General features: G+C 47.0%; 1 protein-coding gene across 2 annotated transcripts; it reads left to right on the plus strand.

Moving 5' to 3' along the window:
• The first annotated feature begins 503 nt into the window (after window positions 1-503).
• GJA5 (gap junction protein alpha 5) lies at window positions 504-17555 on the plus strand. Of its 2 annotated transcripts, XM_047727594.1 has the most exons (3): window positions 506-639; window positions 6264-6405; window positions 14579-17555. In XM_047727594.1, the coding sequence occupies exon 3, from the start codon at window positions 14611-14613 to the stop codon at window positions 15685-15687; it is 1077 nt and encodes a 358-aa protein (XP_047583550.1). In that variant the 5' UTR covers window positions 506-639; window positions 6264-6405; window positions 14579-14610; the 3' UTR covers window positions 15688-17555. The 2 variants fall into 2 exon arrangements, with proteins under 2 accessions (XP_047583549.1, XP_047583550.1); XM_047727593.1 differs by lacking the exon at window positions 6264-6405 and having other exon boundaries at window positions 504-639.
• Window positions 17556-23588: the final 6033 nt, after the last annotated feature.

The raw sequence follows: 23588 nt of genomic DNA on the forward strand, positions 1-23588 counted from the left end.
GTGAGTTGTGAGACTGTTTCCTATGCTAGCTGCTGCACAGCTCACTGATGAGGACATAATGGAGGTTCCAAAAAGACCTGTTTCTTGAGGGAACACTCTTTTTCTCTGACAGTAGGAAAAGGATGGAGAAGCAAGATCTCTTAGGTAATGCTAGTTTTCCGCTGATGCCCCAGGACAGCCCTGGCCAGAGGAGCCTGTGGAGGCTCTGCAGAGACTAGGGAGGCAGTGTGTCACCCGTATGAAGGAGAGTGAGGGTGCCAGGACTGTAGCGACAATGACAGTGGAGGGCAATGACAGTGGAGGGCAGCGGGGGAGGAGGAAGACTCCCTCTCCTCTCTCCTGGAGGGGAGAGTGGTGAAGAGAGACTGCAGGGAGGTAGAGGGAAGAAAACTTTTGAAGTGAGCAAAGATTCTAAGAGCACGAGGGAGAGCGGGGAGGGAGGGACCTGGGGGGAAGGGGGTGGAGAGTGAAAGAGTAGGAAGAAGTGGGAGGAGGGAGGGCGACAGACAGTCAAAAGGGGGTGGGAGAGCAACTGACAGGCTGAGTGAGAGCTGGGAAGAGTGGGCAGCGGAGGAGGCAGCCAGGAACCCAGGACCAGAGAAGCCCGTGGAAATTCCAGAGAGAAGGACTGGGGAGAAGGTAAGGATAGACGTGCTTTTAAGAGAGGAAACTCTCAGTTGATGGGAAGGAGCCAGAAGAGAGAGCCTGGAGTTCCAGGCTGGACAACAACCAGAGTTCCTTCTCTGTACTGGGGGCTTATTCCCTACCCCTCACTAGTCCCTGCGATGGTGAGGTTGGGATATATGGAGGAGGAGGATGGTAAAGCAGCAGATAAGTTACTCACTTGATTTCTAAGGATCTGCCGAAGTGTGAGTGGAGGGCCCTTGGAGCTGGTCTACCTCTGGCAGAGTGGTTGTCCTCCAGGGGTATCTTCTAAGTAGCTTAGCAGTTCATTTCCAAGAACTTTGGTTAAGATGAAATTGGCCCTTTAAAAACAAAAACCATCACTGTATTGCGGTGCTTCCTGTAGGCTTGGAATCTTTCTCGAACTGCCTTCCACAGCATCTAGGGGAGTGTTTTGATCCCCCCCACCCAAGGCGTGTTGGATAGTTTAAAAATATTCCGTGCTTAGTTTCCTGCAGAATGTCATGTCCCCGCTGTGTGCTGTGAGCCGGCTGGCCTGCCACTCACTGTCGCTGTCGGAGGCAAGAGGCTGGTGAAGATCCAGAGGGGAAGTGGGGAGAGGCGTCACTGAAGGTCCCCTTTCCTCCTGGGTACAGGGTGAGGTAGACGGCCGCGGCGCACAAAGGTTTCTGTGGGCTCCCTGACCTCTCTCCTGAGCATGTGGTGAAAGAACCTGGGTTCTTGTGCCCCGAGTGGCTGTGTGTCCTTGCCCCATTCTGGGCCTCAGTTTCCTCATCTAGAAAATGAGGGGTTTGTGGGGCACCTGGGTGGCTCAGCTGGTAAAGTGTTCCATTCTTGATCTCGGCTCAGGTCTTGATCTCAGGGTCGTGTGTCTACTCCAGCGTGGAGTCTACTTTCAAAAAGAAAGAAAATGAGGGGCTTGAAATAGAAGGATCCTTCCAGTTCCATTCAGCAGTAATGCTGTACAAGGTTATGATTCCTTAGGTTCAAGTATTCCTTGGAATCATGGCAAGGGGAAGCTTATCACAAGGATTTTACATCTGTACTATGCCTTTGTTCACTTTTAACTGGATTCTCCCTCCCGGTATGCCATCATAATGGAGGGATTCCTGGTTTTTCCTCCTCAGCGTCTCATAAGGGTCTGGCCCACTGGGTCTGACTGGCCAGAGGAAAGGAAGAGCAGAGCAAGGAGCACTGGCCGGGGAGTTAGGAGACCTAGGAGAAATCTAGCCAAATGAGAGGAGACAAAAGCCTATATGTGGCAATGTAGCACCCCCCTTAGCCAGGTGGCATGGCTCACCACTGGGTACACAGGCTGGTATTTATAGGCACCGCAGCCTGACTTTCATATCAGCAGGCCTTCGCCTTTTCCACCCAAAGCCTCCAGAGCCCCAGTTCAGCCCAAGAACCTGATTCACTGCTCTCTAAGGACAGCTCTGAACTTTCCACCTTCCAGCAGGTTCCCCAGGGCAGTGGAACTGTTTGGAGCCTGCTCCCCTGGCCATCTCTCCCCATCTTCTCCTTACTCAGCAGCCGCCGAGGAGCAGTCCCCTGACCACAGTGCCCATGGTGGAGGAAACCCAGAAGTGTGTTTCCTGGCTTCCAGACTGGTACCCTCTGGCTATCCCTTCAGCCAGATACATGAAGTTCATCAAGCCACGTCAGTAACAGTCACGGTGCCTGGCTTTGCCACAGCCTTAGAACACCAAGGATGTTCTTGCTGGACTCCTGAAACTGGTTGTTCTTCTTGTCCCCCAGCTGCCTCACTCCTGTCCCCTCTCCTTATCCTGGCCAAAAGTCCTAGGCCATTGGGACTGGAAAAGGTCTGTGAGATTGCCTGTCCAATTCTTCCACTAATAGGGAAAACAAAGCGGAGGAAGAGAAAGTGACCCATGAGGGATGACGCAATGAGTCACAGCAATTTGGTTGGGAGAATGTCCTGCTCTGCTCACTCATTCCTAGGGCCCTTCGGACTTCTGTCCTCAGCTGTGTTCTCTGAACTTCCATTTGTCCCCAGGCCTCCCTGCTTCTTCCATTTAAGTATCTCTACGATCTTGTTTTCTGGCAGGAATTCTCACTTGCCCACCTGCTCCTCATTATCACTGCTGGCTGTTGAGGGGTACGTGCATGGAAGGTTCGGGGCTCTGGCAGCCTGCCGGGCTACCACACTGCAGCCTGGCCTCTTGGGGACTGGCTGATTCCACTGCAGCCACTGAAAGCAGAACAGGGAGCCTATCTGCCTGGATTAGTCAGGAGACCTGGAGTCCTCAGGGCCAGCGAGACCCAAGGCCCAGGCTCTGCTCCCTGTCTCAGGGAAGATCTCACCCACCTGGGATTCTCGCAGGTCTCTGTGCCAGCTGGCCCCACCTTGGGCTCGAAGATTAAGCTGACCAAGGGGAGAGATGCCTAGGAAAACTTCAAGTCTTCTAGAAAAGAAACCAATTCCCTTTCTAGAGTCAGAAGCTACGGATTCCTGGAGAATGACAGCTTGGTGCCACTTGGTCATTCAGTTGTTTCTGGATATTAGCATATCATGGGCAAAAAAAAAAAAAAAAATTCAACTTTCAACAATCCATTCACTTTCATAAGGAAAAGGAATCAGGAGGTCTCAGAATCAGGGGTATTGAAATAGCACAGAGGGATCTTAGAGTTTATCTAATTCGGGGATGGGGCAGAAGGAAGAGCCTGGGCATCTGGAATCACATTTGGGTTAGAATTTCAGCTGTGTGGCCTGGGGCAAATTATTTAACATCTCTGAGCCTTAGTTTCTTCATCTGCCAAAGAAGTTAATAAATGTCTTCCTTGTAAGGTTTTGTGAAGATTAAATAAAATAACACACAGTTTTCCCCACTATCCAATATGTGCTCTACACCACTTCATTTTTTTTTTAAGATTTTACTTATTTATTTGAGAGAGAGAGAGCGCACACAAGCAGGGGGAGGGGCAGAGGCAGAGGAAGAAGTAGGCTCCCTTCAAGCAGGGAGCCCGACATGGTGGGGGAAACCTGTATTTAAAATGACTATTTTAGGGGTGCCTGGGTGGCTCAGTGGGTTAAAGCCTCTGCTTTTGGCTCAGGTCATGATCCCAGGGTCCTGGGATCAAGCTCCGCATCAGGCTCTCTGCACTGCAGGGAGCATGCCTCCTCCTCTCTGCCTACTTGTGATCTCTGTCAAATAAATAAATAAATAAAATCTTTAATAAATAAATAAATAAATAAAATGACTATTTTATATTAAGTGCTCAGTAAACAATGGAACAATAGGGTAGAATCCAGGTTAGCTGGTCCTCAGCTCATATCTTGGAACTACATCTCATTTGATGGAAAAGCCTCCCCCACGACATGGAATTCTGAGAAGATACTGCTTGCTTTTTATGACGCGCAGATTTTTTTTTTCCCTGGGACTTTTGCTGACCTCTAAGCTGGGTGGGGGGGGGGGGTGGTTAGAAAATCTAGCTTTGCCTTTGGCTTTGCCACTGACTTGCCATGCTGTCGCAATTGGTCAAGTCACAAACTCCCCAGATGTTCTAACTTAGCAGCCATCCAGCTCAATTGCTTTCTCTTATACACAAGCAAACTGAGGCTCAGGGAGCGGAATGTCTCATCCAGAGCCACAGAGAAACAGCTGAGACTCGGAAGAGCCTTTCTTTCAAGGCTCTTGTTCACAGATAATTCCAGGATCTTAATTCATCCTGGGATTTTCATGATTCAGAACTTCAGGAGAGGGCAGATGTAGTTAGGGGTCGGGATGGCCCTCCTCCGCAGGTCACCGATTTCTCTTCCAAGTAGAACCGAGCCAGCTTCAAACCTACCCTAGTGGATGTGCCTTTGGACTGGTTGATGAAGAGATTCAAAAGTGCTGCAGCTTTTCAGAAGTCAGGGATTACATGAAGCACACATTTTATAATGTGGACTCAAATGAAGTCCATCTCCAGGCCCAAGGTCCAGAACCAGGCTGAACCAATTACAAGAATGAGAGGGGCCTGATCTCAGTGAGACCCCGTACCTCCCTTCTTCTCCATGCTTGCCCCTGAAGGTCTGCACACCTAGTAAGATAACAGATGTACAGTGAAATTAATATCCTTCCCATCACCCATGTGTTCCTCACCTTTCCCACCTGGTGCCCCGTGAGTGTCCTTTTTGGGTGTCTCTCACCAGGCTGCTGCACTGCCAAATTCAAATGATCAGGTTGGCTAGTTGGATCATGCTTGAGAGGAGTCTTTACTGGAAATGTCAGAAAAGAAAACAAGGAACTAACCTGTCTATTATGTGCCCGGTACTGTTCGAGGACCTTCCATACATCCTCATACTGTTGAATCCCCATGAGTAAACATTCCCTCTTTTCAAATGAGGAGGAAACAGACAGGCTGAGTGACTTGCCTAAGGGCACACAATTGGTGAGTGGAGGCAGGGTTCAAATCCCACTACTCTTCAGGAAACACGAGGCCCACCTCCTATTTTTGTTTCAGAGGTTCTTGTTATGATTTGACATCAATGGAACACCAGAGCCTGTTGTCTGGCCAGCTGAAAACCTGGCAACAGACACGGCTGCAGCCAAGAGCACTTAGTGGCTAAAAAAGGAAATAACTTTCTATATGTGAATTCTGGCCAAATGGTGGCAGATGCTGAAGAGTCTGGGAATCCTGACCACTGTGGGCCGCGGGCGTCGATGGAATCATTAATTCTAGGAACAGCATAGGCAAGGGATGGCCAGCCAAGAAGCCAGGGGCTGAAAGGAAAAACCCAGGGCCTCTTACGGGAGAGTGGGAAAAGCCCTGCTCGTGGAGTTCAGAGACTGGACAGAGTTCCAGTCACAGGTTTGTCACTATCTGTCAGAACTGGGGCCTCTTTGATTTTTCTTTCCCTTTTAAAGACACAGTGGGAAGGTAGGCTTTGCAGTCAGGCAGATTGACTGCAAGTCCCTTATGCAGCATTTGCTACTTCTGAGCCTCAGTGTTCTCAGCTGTAAAATGGGATAATAACTACTTTCCTAGCAGAATTAATATAAAGGTTAAAAGTATAGTTGTAAAATGTTTCATACGTGGAAAACACTCAAATTCGTGGTATCTGTTATCACTAGTACTTAATTTCCCTGGACCCTGGTCTTCAGCTTGTATAAAAATAAGGGATTGATTTTGCTTGATATCTAGATTCCTTTCCTATGAATCCATGAAAAATGGTGGAAATACTAAAGAAATCTGAGTGTCTCATAAATACAATTTTTATTAATAACTGCATAGGTTTTAATCAACCTTTTCGGGGTACTTAATAAGGACCTCCTAATATTTCATTGTAATTGAATATCTCCATTTGGCCACCACTTCCCACCCACTTCTTGTAAATATTTCTTCTTCCAACAATTTAACAAGAAAATTACGTATCTCAGCATAATTCTCCTTCTCCACTTTGCTCTGTTCCACCTCCTTGGCTTTGAAACAACTGTCTATCAGCAGAGTGTTTCTGAGCAGACCACTCTGTCCTTGCTAGAATAAAATAATGACATAGAAAGAAAGGTTAATTATCTGCCATTGGCTGGAGTCAAAGGAAAACCAAAGTGACACTTCATCTCCTCCATCTGCCTCCTGCTTCTTTCTCATCTCTGTCTCCCTCCTCTCTTCAGTGATCAAGGTTCAGGGGTGGAAGCCCCCACTGGACTTCTGAGGAAGTTGCCCACATGGCTGTAGGACCCGTTTGGTTGTTTCCCCTGAGGTTGAAGAGGCAATCCCCAAATCGCAGTCAGGAGAGGAGTGGAAGTCCTAAATGTAAGAATTACCCCCAAGAACTTAGAAATCGACCCCCGATTCTAACAGTCACCTTGAAAACCTCCCTGCAGCACTTACCTTGTGTCAAAGTGGCCAGCCTCTGACTGGTGAGGATTTTTAAGGAAAGGAACTTTAGGTCATTTAGATGGGATCCAGCACAGTTGTGAAGGCAGCCGTACTGCTGTCAGACAAGACCAGAGCTCGGTTTGATGTCAACTCCACCACTTACCAGCAAGTCCCCCTCAAGTGACGTTGCTCGGTCAACCTCCCTGAGCCGGTACAAAGGGGCTGGGGATGAGCCTTGCTTGCTCAATTGTTGGGACAATCAAATGAGAAAAAAAATATATCAAGAAACTTGAAGAACATCTGGCACATAGAGAGGTCTCAATAACTTAATTTTATTATTATCATTATTACCTAGATTCAGAGTTTCTTGTTGTGTAAGTTTAGGTAAACTAGAAAATGGAGCTGAGAATCTCCAAGGATAACGAAGATTCTGGAGTAGTGGAAGATCAAGACCACTTTCTTATGCAATCCTCCCTGTGTCTCTCCATTTTAGTGAGAAGCTATTGAGGGGGACGGTAGGTCAGAAAAACAGGTATTAATAAAAAAGAAAGGTGCCAAAGAGTTCTGAGATGATGTTGTACTTAGTGCTTTACTTTATAAAGCCACCTCTGGTTTCTGGCATAGCAGGAGAGCTCAATAAACACTTTCTGAACTGAGCTGCACTGACATGATACTGTGTCCAAGGATCATTTAAGTGAGGCCCTTTGGGTCCTTTTACAACAGAATTCTCTTAATTGGGAAGCAAGTCAACCCTGCTCTGTGCCACATTCCACTGTGTGATGAGCAGAATTATAGCATGGGCCCAGAGTGCTGTTATTATTACTGTGAATAACAACCTTTACTGAGAACCAGAGATCTGTTAGATAATGTACAGAACAAGTGTCGTTGTCCAGAATTAGACTCAGATTCTGTGGAGTGGTCTTATAATCTAATTTTGACAAACTTGAGTGAGTGCCTCAGTGATATGTGGGGAGGAGGTGGAGAAGAAATAGTCCTTGGTGAACGGATGTTTCTCTGCTTTAGATCCATCCAGTCCTGCCTGGCTGAGCCGAGGGCTCGGTCAAAGGCAGAAGGAAGGCTCAGCAGCTTTAGTCTCCCTGCTGTTCTGGTCACCACATTCACTGTGCAAGTGCCCTAAGGTCACTTCCCAGGGAGCCCCTCTACTGGCATTAGGTGTTTTTGTTTTGTTTTGTTTTAAAGATTTTATTTATTTATTCGACAGACAGAGATCGCAAGTAGGCAGAGCTGCAGGCAGAGAGAGAGGAAGGGAAGCAGGCTCCCCGCTGAGCAGAGAGCCTGATGCAGGACTTAATCCCAGAACCCTGGAATCATGACCTGAGCCTAAGGCAGAGGCTTTAACCCACTGAGCCACCCAGGCGCCCGCATTAGGTGTTTTGAGTGAGCTGAATGCTGTAATTTATTTACTGTTGTTGATTTTTAAAGGTGTCAACCAACTGGGTGTAAGGTACAGTCTTAAGCACCAAGAGGGAAGAGGGGGTAGGGGGACTTAGGAGGAGGATACAGTGATGAACAGATATGGACCTTGTCTTCAAGGAGCTCAGGGTAGAGTTGGAGAGAGAATACATAGCCAGTAGAGCTAATCATTTTCATTATGTATTTGAAAACCCAATGGTTTTACAGTTCAGTCCAAGGCCCAGCTGCTGACTTGGTGTGGGGGTGGGGGACACAGAAATTAGAAAGGCTGTTAAGTGTGGCTCCAGAGGACAGAATTAGAATCAACAGAAGAGAATTTTCAAGGCATCCCTATGCTCCCTTGCAATATGCTTTCCTGAGCAGGAGAGACAGGGCGCTGTTTTAGCGGTGTGCTGACGAACTTGTCACCTGCAGCCTGCCTAGTTTATGCTGCAGCCACTGCCAAAGGACTGCCACCAGCAGGGTGATTATTGACTGTGCTATGCTTTATGTCCCCACCCCATTTCAGGGCTGTGTCCCATTAGGGTCTGCCCACTGGGACAAGTCATGTACTGAACATGGTTATGTAAGGGTTGAGAACTACTCCAAACTCCTGGCATGGCCTCAAAGCCTCCATAATCTGCCTCTACCTATCCTGCAGACCACCCCCTTGTTCTGCTCATTGTCCGCTAATACCATGCTGGTTTTCACTTGGTGGGTTTATTCACGTGCTTGCCTCTGTCTGGAATGCCCCCGTCTCTCCCGCACCTCCCCTCCCCCCCTACCTCTCACCTCTACAAACTTCACCTCCACCTAACTCCAATTCAAGGGTTGCCTCTTTGGAGAAGCCCAGAATATTTGCACAGTTGGTTGTGTTTGTATCACTCACTGGACAGTGAGTTCCTTCAACTCAGAGTCTTACTGATCTTTGGGTTCCTAACTTCTATCACATAAGTAGACACTCAGTAAATGTTTGTGAAGGTGAACTGAATTGAACTTTTCCATAAGCCCCTCAGCACTTCCCATCAAGTGCTGGTCACATCAAGGGACCATCATAAACATTTGCTTGATTGCTTAAAAACCGACCCCCAGGCTTTAGCACTAAATGGCAGTCATGTCTCAAATATCTCACTGCTGGAACTTCAAGCTCTGAGGTGGGGAGACATAAGAATCGATGCACTTCACCCCTAGAAGGAGGATGGAGGGAAATTTTCTGGTGTGCCCCAGACTTGATCAGGAACTCTGAAGTGGTCTAGGTTCTACCTCTATTCATCTTCATTTCTTTGAGCAAACCTCTTACCTTCTGTAGATGTCTCCTTCTTGCAAAACAGAGGCAATAACCAGCACCCCAAAAAGGCATAAAAATCCTCATAACAATGAGGATTTTTCCATTCAACAATAGAAACTGAGTGTCTATATGTCCTAAGGTAGCCAGTCATGAACAAAACAAATATGGTCCCACCTTCTTGGGGTCATTAAGAGAAGGGAGGAGAAGCACATCTTGAACTGTATAAGGTTTTACTTACTTATTTTATTTTAGAGTAGGGACGAGAGAAAAAGAGAGGTGGGGAGGAGCAAAGCGAGAGGGAGAGAATCTTAAGCAGGCTCCACGCCCAGCACAGAGTCTGACACGGGGCTCCGTCTCACAACGCTGAGACCATGACCTGAGCTGAAATCAAGAGTTGAACACTTAACTGACTGAGCTACCCATGGGCCCCTGTAAGGTTTTCTTTTTTATTTGTTGGACATAAGAAGGAAGATTTGACCCTCTGTAGGATCCCTCTGTAATCTTACTGCTAGATCAAACATTTTTTTTTCAATCGTTAAGAAAGCATTTATTATGTATTGTGAGACCTTAATGCATTAAGAATACAAAGTAGAAGACAGGGCTTTTGACTTGAGAAGTCTATTACTCATTTGAAGGGAAAAGCTGTTAAATCCTTGAGGGCAGGAATTGTGCCTGATTTTATTAATTCAAGATATCATTGAATGCATAGTATGTGCCAGGACTGGTACCCCCTAGATATTATTTTCAGTACCCAGAATAGTGATAGGCACATAGCAAGGACTCAAAAAAGTACTTGTGGGTTGGCTGATAGAAAGAAAATTTTGGAAAATCAGTGTAAGGCAACATATAAGTGTGACTGTATCCTACATGCTGAACAGTAATGTGGAGTCTTTATTGTTCAGGAGATTTCAAAATGGGCTGAGATCAATTTGAGAAAAGAATTCTCCATTTCTACCTACATATGTGGGGCCAGAGGAGGAAGCCCTAGCTATGAGTTTATGTTAACCTAGGTTGCTCTAAGTTAGTTTTCTTTGAAAACACTGGCTGTGTAGGGAGGCAAAAATGCTAACACTGGGTTGGGAATGTAGGTACCGGAATTTTATTTGTAGTCATTTAATACACAAAGTAAGGGAATAAAATGATCTATGTTCACTATACACAATAGCCTTCCTTTGGCCCTTACCCTCTTATCCAAGTGCCATGTCACTATTACCAAACAAGTTCCTTGGTGACTCCTCCAAATGTTTGTTTTGTCCCAGGATATGACATGTTGAAAGAAGATGCTGAAGGTTTTTGAGTGAAGAAACTACAGAGTGGGGATGTTCTAGGGACTGGGTTCTAAGGACCGTCTCTTTTACCTTGGAGACTTCAGAACTTGTATCAGTTGCAAAGGGCTGTAGAATTTAATTACCCAGGGCTCCTTAGAAGGCCCTCCCCAATGCCCTAAGCCAGAGTAACCTCCTGCCATGTGTCCCACAGCACTCCCTTAATGTTAACACACATTATGCTTTATTGCAATGTGTTCAATCTCTCTCCTTCAGTCAGGGATATAAAGGCAGTTAAGTTCAGTAAAGTCAGGGACTCTTAGTTTTTCTTTTTAACTGCTGTGCTTTAAGGGCCTTGCATGATACCTGGTAACCACTCATATTAAATGAATGAATGAAAAGGAAGAAGGACCTGGTAGGTAGAGGGGGTATGAGGAGCTAAGACAAAGAGGTAAGAAGGTGTGGGCCATGTACACGTGTATGGGAGTAATGTAGCTTAAAAATGGAGTATGTGAGAGGAACAGGGAAGAAGACAGGACTGAGCTGTGCTGTGGAGGATCTCAAGTGCAAGTTAAAGAGTGTGAACTTTATAAGCAGTAGGAAGGCAGTGAAGATCTTAGCTAAAGCAGTGAGGTATATTATTACCATTGTATTTGATAGGATTTATTCATGGCATGGGCAGCTTCCTTTGCCCCTCCTAACACACTTCCTGCCAAGAAACAGATAATAATCTACAAAGCATTTTATATGCTCTACACGCAGTAAACTCAGTGGGTTTCTAATTTACATATTTCTTTGGCTGAGGTTGTGGGGGACCCGAAGGGACACAGTGTAGCTGGGAAACTGACTTTCATATTATAAACTGAGCAGCTGATACTTGGTAGCAATTTTAAGTTTCTCTGACCTCGCCTGGGTCATCAGGAAGTCACAAATGAGACTTGTCCTGTACCCTATTTTCTGTCACCAGTGTGCATGGGGTCTGCCCCACCCCCACCTCATCAGCTAGTGTTTTTCCCTCCCCATGAGGCAGCCTATAGATGTCACTGTCTTTCTCCTCTTCCATGATGTTTCTTTCTTGTATGCTTGCTTTCCTTCTTCCAGGTGGGATTCCTTGCACCACAAGTGAGGGGGTCAGCCGCAAGCCTCTTGGCAGACCAGACCAAAGCGTCACATTCTTTGGCCCTATTTTTAGACCTCCTGGGGGACTTGCAAGGAATGAGGGGCAGAGTCAGAAGATCAAGGGAAATGTCTTCAGGGATTGAGGACAGTTTGGAAAACTTGCCCCAAATTTTGGAAGAATATGACACTTGTTTCCCTTTTTCTTGTTTCTTTTTACTTTCCATTTCTGTTTCCCTTTCACTTTTTCCCCTTTTGCTTTTCCATCTGTTTCTCTCTTCTTTGTAATGCACTTCTCTCTATTTTCTCTCTCTCTCTCCCTCCTTCTCCATTCCTGTCCTCCCTCACCACTTTCTTGCTAGTAAAGGCAAGGAATTATTCTTTAGTTCTTATACACTGAGCACTGTGTTATGTGCTTTTTATACATTACCTCATAACACCAGATGAGCTAAATAATAGTATCTTCATTTTGCAGTTAGGGAAATTGAGCTACAGATCCAGTAGCTTCTCCAAGCTCAGCGATATTGATAGGGATTTGAACTCCACTTAGCTACCTCCAAACTATATTCTCTTAACCACTACATGGTCTCTTTTTTTCCATTCCAAACTCCTGCTTGTCTTTCCCCTCTTTTTGTTCTTTTTTTTCCCCGTTCTCTCCCTCTCCTTCTTGCCCTCCCCTCTCTCAGACACTCAGCACATCCTGGTCCCTGCATGTTGTGTGGATGACCCTGAAGGTGCTGAACACTATGCACGTGCCCAGAAGAGATGACAGACCATTTGCACTCTTATCTAATCAGCCATTTTCCTTCTGAGCAGACGCTCCACAGTTTTCCACATTTGGAGGCTAAGGGAGGGGGACCCTTCACCACCTAGGGGAAAGGGCAGATGTCTGAACACAAACTAGAGGAAAGGCTTCAAGACCTGGATGAGTCTTTGACACGGAGGGGGACAGAGATAAGGCCCTTTCCACTCATGTGTGGACTCTCAGGGTTGGGGAGTGGGGGCCTGGGAGAAAACAGGGCCAGGAGCCTGGTCTCTGTCAAGGTATCAACTCAGGAGTCAAGGAAGCCTGCACCATGAAATATGGCAACCCACACTGTCCTTCTTTATTTGCATAAAGAGTGTTTGAATAGGAACCAGGAACATACTGACAGCAAAGATGTGAAGGTCAAGGTGTGAACCTGACAATCTCTAAGATCCCATTAGATTCTAAGGTTTTATGATCACAAGAATGGAATATTTGTAGTTCAGTTCCCTCCTCTTTTTTTTTTTTTTTTTTTTTTTTTGGTCATTCTGTTGATTAGGATTGGTTAGAGGCTTAAGCCGTAAGGATATTTATTGCTCATCAATTAAGAATTCTGGAGGTAGGAGATTCAAGAGCTGATTCCGAGGCCTCAGGACATTGGTTGGCATTTCTGAGAATCTCTGGACAGCCTCAGACATCTTGGTTCAAATAGTCCTGTCCATGGGCAGGAAGTAGTCGGGGTGGTGGGCAGGGGACCTCCTGTGAGACTCTCTCCATTTACTGGGGGATGGAAAACAGTTTCTAGAGCACTCCCTCTACATAGACTCTTACCATACCTGACTGACCAGATCTAACTGCAGAAGAGACTGAGAAAGTGAAATCTGGTCTTTTCACCCTGCTGACAGGATGCAGGCAAGGAATAGGGAACTGATTTGCCACATCAGAGCCTGCCACCCTTCATTCACTCAACTAAGATTCCCTAAGATTATCCACTCCAGCCCAGGCTCTGGGCCAGGTGATGATGATATAGAGGAACAGTCAGTCTCTGTGATCAAGGAGCACCCACTAGAAGAACACAGACAGGCAGAGGGCCACAAAACAAGAAGGGAAGTGCTAGGAGGGAACCAAGTGTCCCTAAAGCCACCACAGGAGCTGAAGAGGCTCAGCTTGGAGGAGCAGGGAAGGCTGCAGGGAACCATGACTGGGTTAAGTTCTGAGGGTTAATAAGGATCTAGCTGGGGGTGGGGGCGGCGGTTATGTAGAAGGTTGCTGGGAAGAGGGCATCTGGGAATCTTCCAGGATGTGGCAGGCAGTACAAAAGGAACTAATGGGGACACACAAGGAATCAGGCCGGAGAAGCAAGAAAGGGCCTGCTGAGAGAAGGTTCTGTGTGGGACATAATGGTTTGGGGGATTTATTCTGGATGAGCAGGTCTGTGCATGGGGACCTTCTGCAGGAGGATGAGGAGCCATACCCCTGAAGGGCTGCACTGCCCCGAGGTGTGGGAGATTGGCATCGCCAGCTGCCTCCCAGCTGCAAGAACCCGAGCACTCATCAGCAGCACCCAGAGCTGGTTTTTATTCACCATCTCCCAGTACAGCTGGGGATGGTTCTGAAGGTTAGGGGATGCATTCTGAGAGGCCAGACTTGCCACCGCCATCCCCACTCCTTCCTCTTCACTCAGTTCCTTCTGGAACCAAAATAATTCTTTCACTTGATGCCCTTTCAAACATATGGAACATTTGAGTTATGATCGCCAACATATCACGTACCTCACCCTTGAAACTCTGAGGCAGCTGTTTTCCATCCCCATTTTACAGACAAGGATGCAGACTCAGTGAGGCACAGGGCCAGAATGGCGAAAGCAGAGAGCAGTCCTTTGTGCTTCCTGCTTCACCAGTGTTTCTACAGGCGTGGGCTTTGCACTGTCTGCCTCAGAGTAACCTGGGCTGCTCGGGGCAGATCCCGGTTCCAAGGGTGGCCCCAGACCTCCCAAAGCAGACTCTCCAGAGGTAACAGCACAGAACCCACTCATAACAGGCTCCTCAGTTGATTTCTAGATCCATTCAAGTGTGGGAATCACTCTCATCTTGCTAACACGACCATTTTAATCTTCGATCTCCTTTTCCTTTTGCTGGCCTGGAAAAAAGAGAGCTTTTCAGGTGAATTTGGCTCATGAATTGCACTTTCTTAAAGAATGGATCGGAGGAGCCCTAGACCGTCCAGACTTTGCAGAAGCATCCCTCTCCTTTTCTCTCTTTCTCTCTGCCCCATTTGCAGAAGTTCTGGTGGCTGTCTCCTGCTGAGTCAGGATGGGTGACTGGAGCTTCCTGGGAGAGTTCCTGGAGGAAGTACACAAGCACTCTACAGTGATCGGCAAGGTCTGGCTCACCGTCCTCTTCATATTCCGCATGCTGGTGCTGGGCACGGCTGCCGAGTCATCCTGGGGGGATGAGCAGGCCGACTTCCAATGTGATACCATGCAGCCCGGCTGCGGGAACGTCTGCTATGACCAAGCCTTCCCCATCTCGCACATCCGCTACTGGGTGCTACAGATCATCTTCGTGTCCACACCATCGCTGGTGTACATGGGTCATGCCATGCACACAGTGCGCATGCAGGAGAAGCGGAAGCTGAGGGAGGCTGAGAGGGCCAAAGAGGTCCGGGGCACTGGCTCTTATGAGTACCCAGTGGCTGAGAAGGCAGAGCTGTCCTGCTGGGAGGAAGTGAACGGGAGGATTGTCCTCCAGGGCACTCTGCTCAACACCTATGTCTGCAGCATCCTGATTCGCACAACCATGGAGGTGGCCTTCATCGTGGGTCAGTACCTCCTCTACGGGATCTTCCTGGACACCCTGCATGTCTGCCGCAGGAGTCCCTGTCCCCACCCAGTCAACTGTTATGTATCCCGGCCCACGGAGAAGAATGTCTTCATCGTCTTTATGCTGGCTGTGGCAGCGCTGTCCCTCTTCCTCAGCCTGGCTGAGCTCTACCACCTGGGCTGGAAGAAGATCAGACAGCGCTTTGTCAGATCTCAGCAGAGTACAGCCGAGTGTCAGCTTCCTGGCCCCTCTGCCGGCATGGTCCAGAACTGCACACCACCCCCTGACTTTAATCAGTGTCTAGAGAATGGCCCTGGGGGCAAATTCTTCAATCCCTTCAGTAACAAGATGGCTTCCCAGCAGAACACCGAGAACCTGGCCACTGAGCAAGTGCAAGGCCAGGAGGCGATTCCTGGGGAGGGCTTTATTCACATCCATTACGGCCAGAAGCCTGAGGTACCCAATGGGGCCTCCCCGGGTCACCGCCTTCCCATTGGCTATCCAAGTGACAAGCGCCGTCTCAGTAAGGCCAGCAGCAAGGCCAGGTCAGATGACCTATCAGTGTGACCCTCTAGTGTTGGGGAGGGGGGAATCCAGGACTAGGTGGGAACAGAGGAAGCTCACAGAGGGAAGATGTGTCCCTATCGACCCCATCTCTCATTCTCATACCTGCTCTGCTCCTTTTGGGCTTCAGGTCTCTGTGGCATTGCTCATTTATTCCAGAAGGTAGGACCAGGCCTCTTCGAGTGCAGGCAGTGACATGGTTACCCACCCCAGCTGCTGTCCCTTCCCATCCTCTACCAGTGTACATAGAAGGTTTTCAGATTCTTTGGTCAACAGGCCAGAGGAAGAAAAGGGAACAGCAGTAAATCAAGGCACGGGAGGGATAGCCAGAAGGACAGAATGGCTCTCTACATACCAGCCACATACCAGATGGGTTCTCCAAGTCTCTATGGATTCCTCGACCTGATTGCCCTTCTTCTTGCAATGAAAAACCCAAAGATCCCAGCCAGTAAAGAGCATCAATCAAAGACCTTCCATTAGATGTGCTCTTGAATCTGTTGTCTCCATGGGTCAAAATTTGTAGTGATGTTAAGGTGGCCTTGGGCTGCCCTGGGCTGCCTTCCCTGTACCCAGTCTTCCTTAAAAAGAGGTCCTTGGAACTTGACCAGCAGCCTCAACTTTACAAGTGTTTTGGTATGTACCTCTGGCAAATGTCCTCCTTAGTGAAGCTGCAGCCTTTACTTCTGCCAGGGTGAAAACTGGCCCATGGGGGTGCAAGCTCCCCCAGGGAGTGACTATATACACAGGCTCCACTGGAATCCCTGCCACCACCTGTCATCCTGCAGCTCTTTACAGCTCAACCCGATGATAGAAACCATCCCATCCCTTCCTTCCTTGGCTGTTCACCCAGTGCTCCCCTAAAGATCTTATCAACCAGAGTGCCCAAGAAGCCGTCGTCCTCTCTCAGATCCTGACCAGATCACCAGCCACAAGGGCCAATGGAATTTCCCTAGGTCTTATTAAAACAAAGAGGGCATTGTGCTTCTCAAATTCCCTTTGGGAAAAAATAATTCTGCTGTGAAGATAAAAATAAAAAAAGAGAGAAAATACTGGAAAACTGTTTCCCCCTCCTATTTATTTCCCTTTCTGACTGCCAACTTAGAGTGCCAAGAGGAGGCATGATGACAGCTATGGAGCCCCCAGATCTCTCTCTCCCTGGAGGGCTTAGCAGGGGCATGGAAGCGGTAAGGGAATCTCCAGCTCTCTTGGCAGGGGCCTCTTTTAAGAGCACAGTGATTCCTATGTCTCCCTGGTGCTCCTAATGAGACAGCTAGAAAGCAGTGGTGACTGCGGACTGTGGAAAAGTCCTGCCTTCCCAGGGACTGGCCTGGTTTCTCTGTTCAGTCCATCCATAATGGGTGGTTGCCATTATGGATGAAGTAAAGGATGCTCAGAATTGGATACTGAGATTTATAGGGAGATGATTACTTTTTAAAATGCATGCGTGTGTGTGTGTGTGTGTGTGTCTACACTGACAGGGTGGGTGAAGGGGAGGGGAGTCTGAAATAAGGAAAGGAAACTTTAGAGGAACTTGTGTCTTCCTGCCCTCACCTCCAGATGCTGGTGGAGGGGCTGAGACTCACTGTTTCCAGTGGCATCGGCCTATGTGGATGAGAAGTTGGGCAGAGGAGGGTGAAGGCTCAGAAGGTGTCTTAGCCTCTACCCCCCATCATCCATCTCCAGGCCCTTCTGCTGATGTTTGGCTGCTATTGGTGTGTGGAGAGAAGGATGAGGGTAGAGAGTTGGAGGGGACTGACTGGGAGGCCATTTAGGTAAGAATGGTCATCAGAGGTCCCTAGAGAGAACACCTTTTTATCTTTTGTCTGGCACCAGCATTAAGACTCTCTGCAAAACAAAACAAAACAAAACAAACAAACAAACAAACAAAGAAGACTCTCCTTCCATCTCTGAAATGGGTTTGTTTTGTGAAATAGGTGTACTTGGATTAGAAATCCTATGACATTAGTCCTTGATGATGGGACTTTCAGGAATAAAATAAGAAATAATATGTGTAGTTTGTCTTAATAAAATTTGGCCCTGCATATCTCTTTCTTGGTGTCCTTTCATGCCATGACTATGAAAGTAGGATGACAGACTTGGTCAGGGAGGGCAGCACTCAGACTCCAGCCATCAGTTGTAATGCAAACAGCTTGGAGTCAGACAAGCAAGGGTTAAAAATCTCAGCTGCCGATTTACCTCTGGACTCCAACAAGCTACTTAATCTTTGAACCCTGGTTTTCTTATCTGTAAGTAGAGTCTCAGAACATCTACCTCATCATTAGGTTGTTAAATGAGGGAGTGAAAAGTTCATCTGAGTGCCTGGAAAATAACAGTACCTCACTAAATGGTAATCATTGATATTGTTGCCATTATTATCTTTATTATTTTCATTATTGTGTTGAACACAGAAAATTTGAAAACCTGGGATGTTGAGAGATGATTCCAGAACTTCCCCTTATGGAGCTCACATCTACCTAAGGTGGGTCAGTTTAAGTCAGGTCAAATTAACTCAAATTAAGGCAGAAGAAACAATTGGAAGAGAATTGAATGGGAATTCTAAGAACCACAAGCTCCTGGAAGTGAAACAAAACCCCTGGAAGAGGACACCTGCCGGGGGGCAGGCCTTAAGAGGCCGAGGTTTTTGTCAGGTGAACACCCCAAGGATGACTCTGTGAAATGGATCTTGGTGTTCTTATTTTACAGACATAGAAACTGAGGCCCAGGAAATTTCTGTGACAGTGAAAGCTTCTCATTGGCCTCTCTGATTGGGATCACATCTTTTTGGAAGAGGAGAAATGATTCTTGCTGCAAACAAAGGTTCAAGGGACCACAGAGCCCTTGAGTAACACAAGGGTGCTATTTCCTAGAGAAATAAACAAAGCCTGGGGAACATATACAGAAGTATTATCTTCACTACCAATTAGTGTTGTTCATCAGGGCAAGAGAGCTCTTTTAAAGAGTCTTGCAAGCAGATCGTAGAACACAACTTAGGACAGCAGAGTTGAGACTTGGGGATGTACCTGGCATCTGTTAAAGGGCAAGGTGCTCAGCCCAGAGGTGCCTGAGTAGTCCAAGTGGAAAAAGCATCTGAGATCTACTTTTTCTCCTAGAAAAGAAGCAGTGCATCTCATGGTTCTATAAACATAGCTATTAACATTTAATAGTTTATATTACACCCAGACAGCAAAAGCTAAGGGACTCACGTTATAATGAGTAAGATTTCAACTGCATGTATCTGCTCTCATTTTCTCTTCCTCGCCCTTTTAAAGGTTCATCCCTAAGGAGGGTTAGCTGGGTGGTAATATGGTGAACACATTTTGGGTTGTAGGTCCCTGCAGGCCCCTTTCTTAATTTCCTCCCTCCAGTGCCAGATAAGATCAGCATTTCTACCATTAGTGTTTCATGACTGTGGTTAAAGCATCTCAGTGCTTAAATACTAATAATACTCTTATGAAGAATCATAGCATGAATGAATTTCAGATTTCTTCCTAATAGCAAATTTCCCCAGCAGAGAGAAAAACAGAACAAGGGCTCTGCGCACCTCACAGGTGTCTTGAAGGATTGTTTTCATGATGTGCAGATGAAGAAAACAGCGAGGTTGGAGGGGGTGCCAAAAATGAGCTCTGTGCTTCCCAATCCTCCATAGTTCCTAGGAGCCCCTGCAGTGGGTCCACGGATTGAATATTAAACAGAATTTACAAATGATATATATGTAAACAGAAGAGGATTGATAGCTTTTCCTCTCATTGGTTACTTGTTTGTCATCAGAAATGAGTATGATCTACAGTTTTTTTATTATTCTTTCCATTGGGAAAGAGAAAAATTTCACTCAACAAACATCTATTCTGCACCCACTTTGGACTCGGCACTATGTCAGATTTTAGGAATGCAATTTTATAAAACATATGATTCCATCGTTTGGAGCTTACCATCTAGTAGGGAAGACACCCTAATGCAAGTAAATAAACAAAATCATTACAAATTGTCCTAAGTGCCAAAAAGGAAACAGAGAAGATGCTAACAAAGGTGGAGGAGGGATGTTCCTCAGAAACTGGCAGAAAGGAGGTAACACAAAGTCTGAGATCTGAGAGCTGAGGAGAAGCCAGCCACTGATGACTAGAAGAACTGAAGTAGGAGAACCCAAATTCCTTCCAGGAAACCCCAAAATGCAAGTGACCCTAACTTCAGTCTGATCCAACATTCTTGAAAGACACAGAATTCAACTAACTAGCACCTAAAACAACACCACTTGGCACCACATACCTTTTCAGTAAAAGCCTCAAGGGACAGAAACTCTTTACTCAAAGAAAAGAAGGGCGGTCTTAATTAAAACAACTAAATATCATATGTCAACATTCTAAAAAGCTCTGTTTGATGTTGCAACTATGATTTCCACTGGGATTGATTCTTGTAACATGCTTGGGGACTTCTAAATCGGGCCCGTTCCCTAGAGTCCAGGCTGGTGGGCAGAGAAGACTGCATCTGAGGGTGCTGGGAAAGAGCCAGCAGGGTGTGGTCCAGAGGAGGCTTGGCATCAGAGGAGTCAAAACAGTTAGACTCAAGTGCACAGAGGGGGGGCAGTGAGGAAGGAGGGAGAAGCACAGAGGCGGGGAAGCCAGACCACAGAAGTTGTGCAAGACGCCAGGCACGCAGGCATCACTGGGGACGTCTCTCAGCCGGCAGCAGGGTAATGGGCCCTGATCTGGGTTTTTTGGGAACTGGGCCTCTAGACTCAGAGGAGGGTGTTGACATGGGCAAAGCACAGCTTCGGCCTAGGGGCTGGGTAACTAGGCAATGCATTGGGACAGAGCCTTGAACAGAGTACAAGGTGGGTACTCATTATCAGAGATGATGTGAGGTGCTGCTAGATACATTTGTTGATGGTAACATATACTAGATGCCTTCAAAGTCATAAATCTAAGGAATGGCCCGTAGTGAGACTTCCACACACCTCATCAAGCATGATGGTGGGTGGGAGATGATTTTTGGCAGGGGACATGATACTGCTCTGAAATCACCCCAAGCTGGCATCTCCTTCAATTCCACGGAAGGCTAACGCAGCTTTGGGAGGTCATGGCCAGGAAATGGCTTAAGTCCCCTCTGTCCCTTTAACCTAGCTGAATTTCCATCACTCTGACACAAGGCCCTATGGAATGGGGTGCATTCACTTGTGAAAAAGGGTTTCCTCTGAGAGAAACTGAGAGCCAGGCATGAACCCATTCCAGAGGGCTCTTACCCTGGGCTCTGGAGCCTGGCCAAGCTGAAGCCTCCTGGGCAGCAGACATTCAAAGCAGGGTGGGAAGTTGTTCTATGCCTTCCTGGGACTTTATTTATTTTTTTTTTTTTTAAGGATTGAAAAATATCATGTAGAGGGGCTTAAGCTTACAAACGTTTAAGCCAAAATTGTACATTTGGAAACCAGTGTCAAAATCTACATAGGGTGTCATTAGCTGGAGAAAAGTCAATTTAAAGAAAACAAAAACCAAAAACCACCACCTATTTTGGAATTGTTAAGTGCTATTTTCTAGGCTCTGTGCTAAGAGATTTTATGAATTATCACTTCATCCTTATAATAATCTTATGATATCATTTGATACACCCCCCCCTTACAGATAAAGAAACAGATTCAGTAACCTGCACAATTAGTAGGTGGTAGAAGTGATATTCAAACACTTCTCTTTGTCTACAACCTGCTTCTTTTAAGTGCTTCTCATTTATTTTTACGGAAAAGGGCAAGATACAAAGCTGTACTCACACCACAATTCCAATGTGTAAAGTAGGCAATTAAAAGAATAAAGATTTGAGGGGCGCCTGGGTGGCTCAGTTGGTTAAGTGACTGCCTTTGGCTTGGGTCATGATCCCAGGGTCCTGGGGTCGAGCCCCGCATGGAGCCTTGCACAGGGCTCAGTGGGGAACCTCCTTCTCCCTCTCCTTCTGCCGCTCTGCCTGCTTGTGCTCTCCTGTTCTCTCTCTGTCAATAAATGAATAAAATCTTTAAAAAAATTTATTAAAAGAACAAAGATTTGAAAGAAACAAAAATGAAAGTGGTTGTGCCAGTACAGTGGATCTGTGGGAACGCTTTAATACTCCTTATATCTAAACTATTTTAACTTTATCATGTTATTTTTATAATTAAAAAACTTAAAATATATTTATCTTCAACCTTCGGGCTAAATTTGGTGTTCCCTTGGGGTGACTGCTGGGAGCTGCCTCTCTTCATTTCCGCAGTACTCATGCCTGGGAAAATCTGTCTTTATTTGGGCTCTGAATGCCACCCTTAAATGGAATAAGGTTAGCTTGAGGCACCCACCCCAGGGTCAGGGCTGTCGACTCTGAGACAGTCAAAGGTCGGTCAGCTGCACTGCACCTCTGGATGTGGCTGAGCATTGCAGTGAGTGCAGGGGCGCTACCCGGCTGCGCCCCGCCAGCCCCCACCCCCCAGCTCTTGCACCCCTCCCCCCAAGGGCAGTGAGAGAAGCTCTTGCTCTATGTCAGGTCAGGGCTACGGGCAGGCACTGTTTGGGCGGCTTGGGAACATACCAGTGGGAGAGCCCCCAGGTGCTCAGACCCGGCAGGAGAGAACCATGCCATATTCCAGGGGAGAAGCTGAGTGTGGTAAGTGAGAGGAAAGTGGCACTGTGGGGCCTCCGGGCAGGGCAAGGACCAGGGAGAGCAAAACCGCAGGAAAGGCTTTGTAGAGTTAAATGCCATCTGAAATTGCCTGTGAAATATGAGTAAGATTGTATGTTCCAGGAACCACAAGGAACCGGGAGGGGAAGATGAAGCCAGGAGGCAGCAAGTGCACATGTGGAGATTGCTGGAGAGTGTAACGGACTCAGTGGGCATTAAGGAGCTACCGAGTTTCTTTGGGGAGTGGGATGACCAGCGCGGTACTCGGTACTCGAGGCTGACTAGAGACAGAAGCTTGTCAATAGGCTACAGAGGGAAGACCCTAGAGGCTGGGAGGCTGTGGTCATCCTTGAGGCTCCCTTTTGAAGCAGGGATGAAATGAGATAACACAGAGCCATGGGGACTAGGTATAGGGTGGGGATTGTGGTAGGAGAAGGAAGCCAGAGATAATGAAGAGGTTTCAGATCTGTGTGACCATTTATTCATTTATTTCAACAAAATTCATTCCATTCATTTAGTTAATATGAATACAACATGGGCCTGCTCTGTGCCGCACTCAGTGCCAGGACATGGGGACCCAGAGAGGAAATCTGTGGGAAGACAGTGATGGTTATGCAGGAGAGGGCTAATTTTAGACCCTTTTTCTCTATCACTTCAGACCCTCTTAGCCTCACCTGCCTCTTGTTCCAGCTGCCTATGGGTGTGGACCCACTTTACACAGATGCACCTGACACCCCTCCAGGCTTCCCTTACTGACAGGGGTAGAACTCTGCTCAGCACCTATCCCAATAAACGAACAACCCAGAACTGTTGAGTAATCTGTGCAATAAAAGGCAAAGCTCTGACCACGAGGGGACAGAAGCTCTTCTTCCACCCCTACCCCCACCACCCTGATGGTTCCGAGACCTAGTTCTTAGCGCTTCTTCAGGGTATAGTTAGATTGAACAACCGGTCCCACTTAGCAGTGCCTAGCTTGATAATACATCTTCCTATTGGATCTACTGCCCTCCCTGTCTCTCTCCCCTTATTGCCTACTCTTGCTCCCAGAACTGTACACCTTAATAAGGTGTCAGCACATCAGTCTCTGCCTCAGACTCTACTCTCTGGGGAATCCAGATTGAACCAATGATTCTTACTAGAACTCTAGCTGTTCTCACTCTAGGCAAAATTATACAGCATTCAGACCAAGCCTGGAACATCAAGGTTAATAGCAATACTTCACTTCTAGAACAAGTACAATATAGGACTGTAGGTCAAAAATCCTGACACTTCTG

This window comes from Lutra lutra, chromosome 4 (assembly GCF_902655055.1).
Source record: "Lutra lutra chromosome 4, mLutLut1.2, whole genome shotgun sequence".
NCBI classification, from domain to species: Eukaryota; Metazoa; Chordata; class Mammalia; order Carnivora; family Mustelidae; genus Lutra; species Lutra lutra.

Bases quoted from the DNA above. Each gene is read 5' to 3' on its own strand.
- GJA5 (XM_047727593.1), top strand. From the start codon at position 14,611: ATGGGTGACTGGAGCTTCCTGGGAGAGTTCCTGGAGGAAGTACACAAG.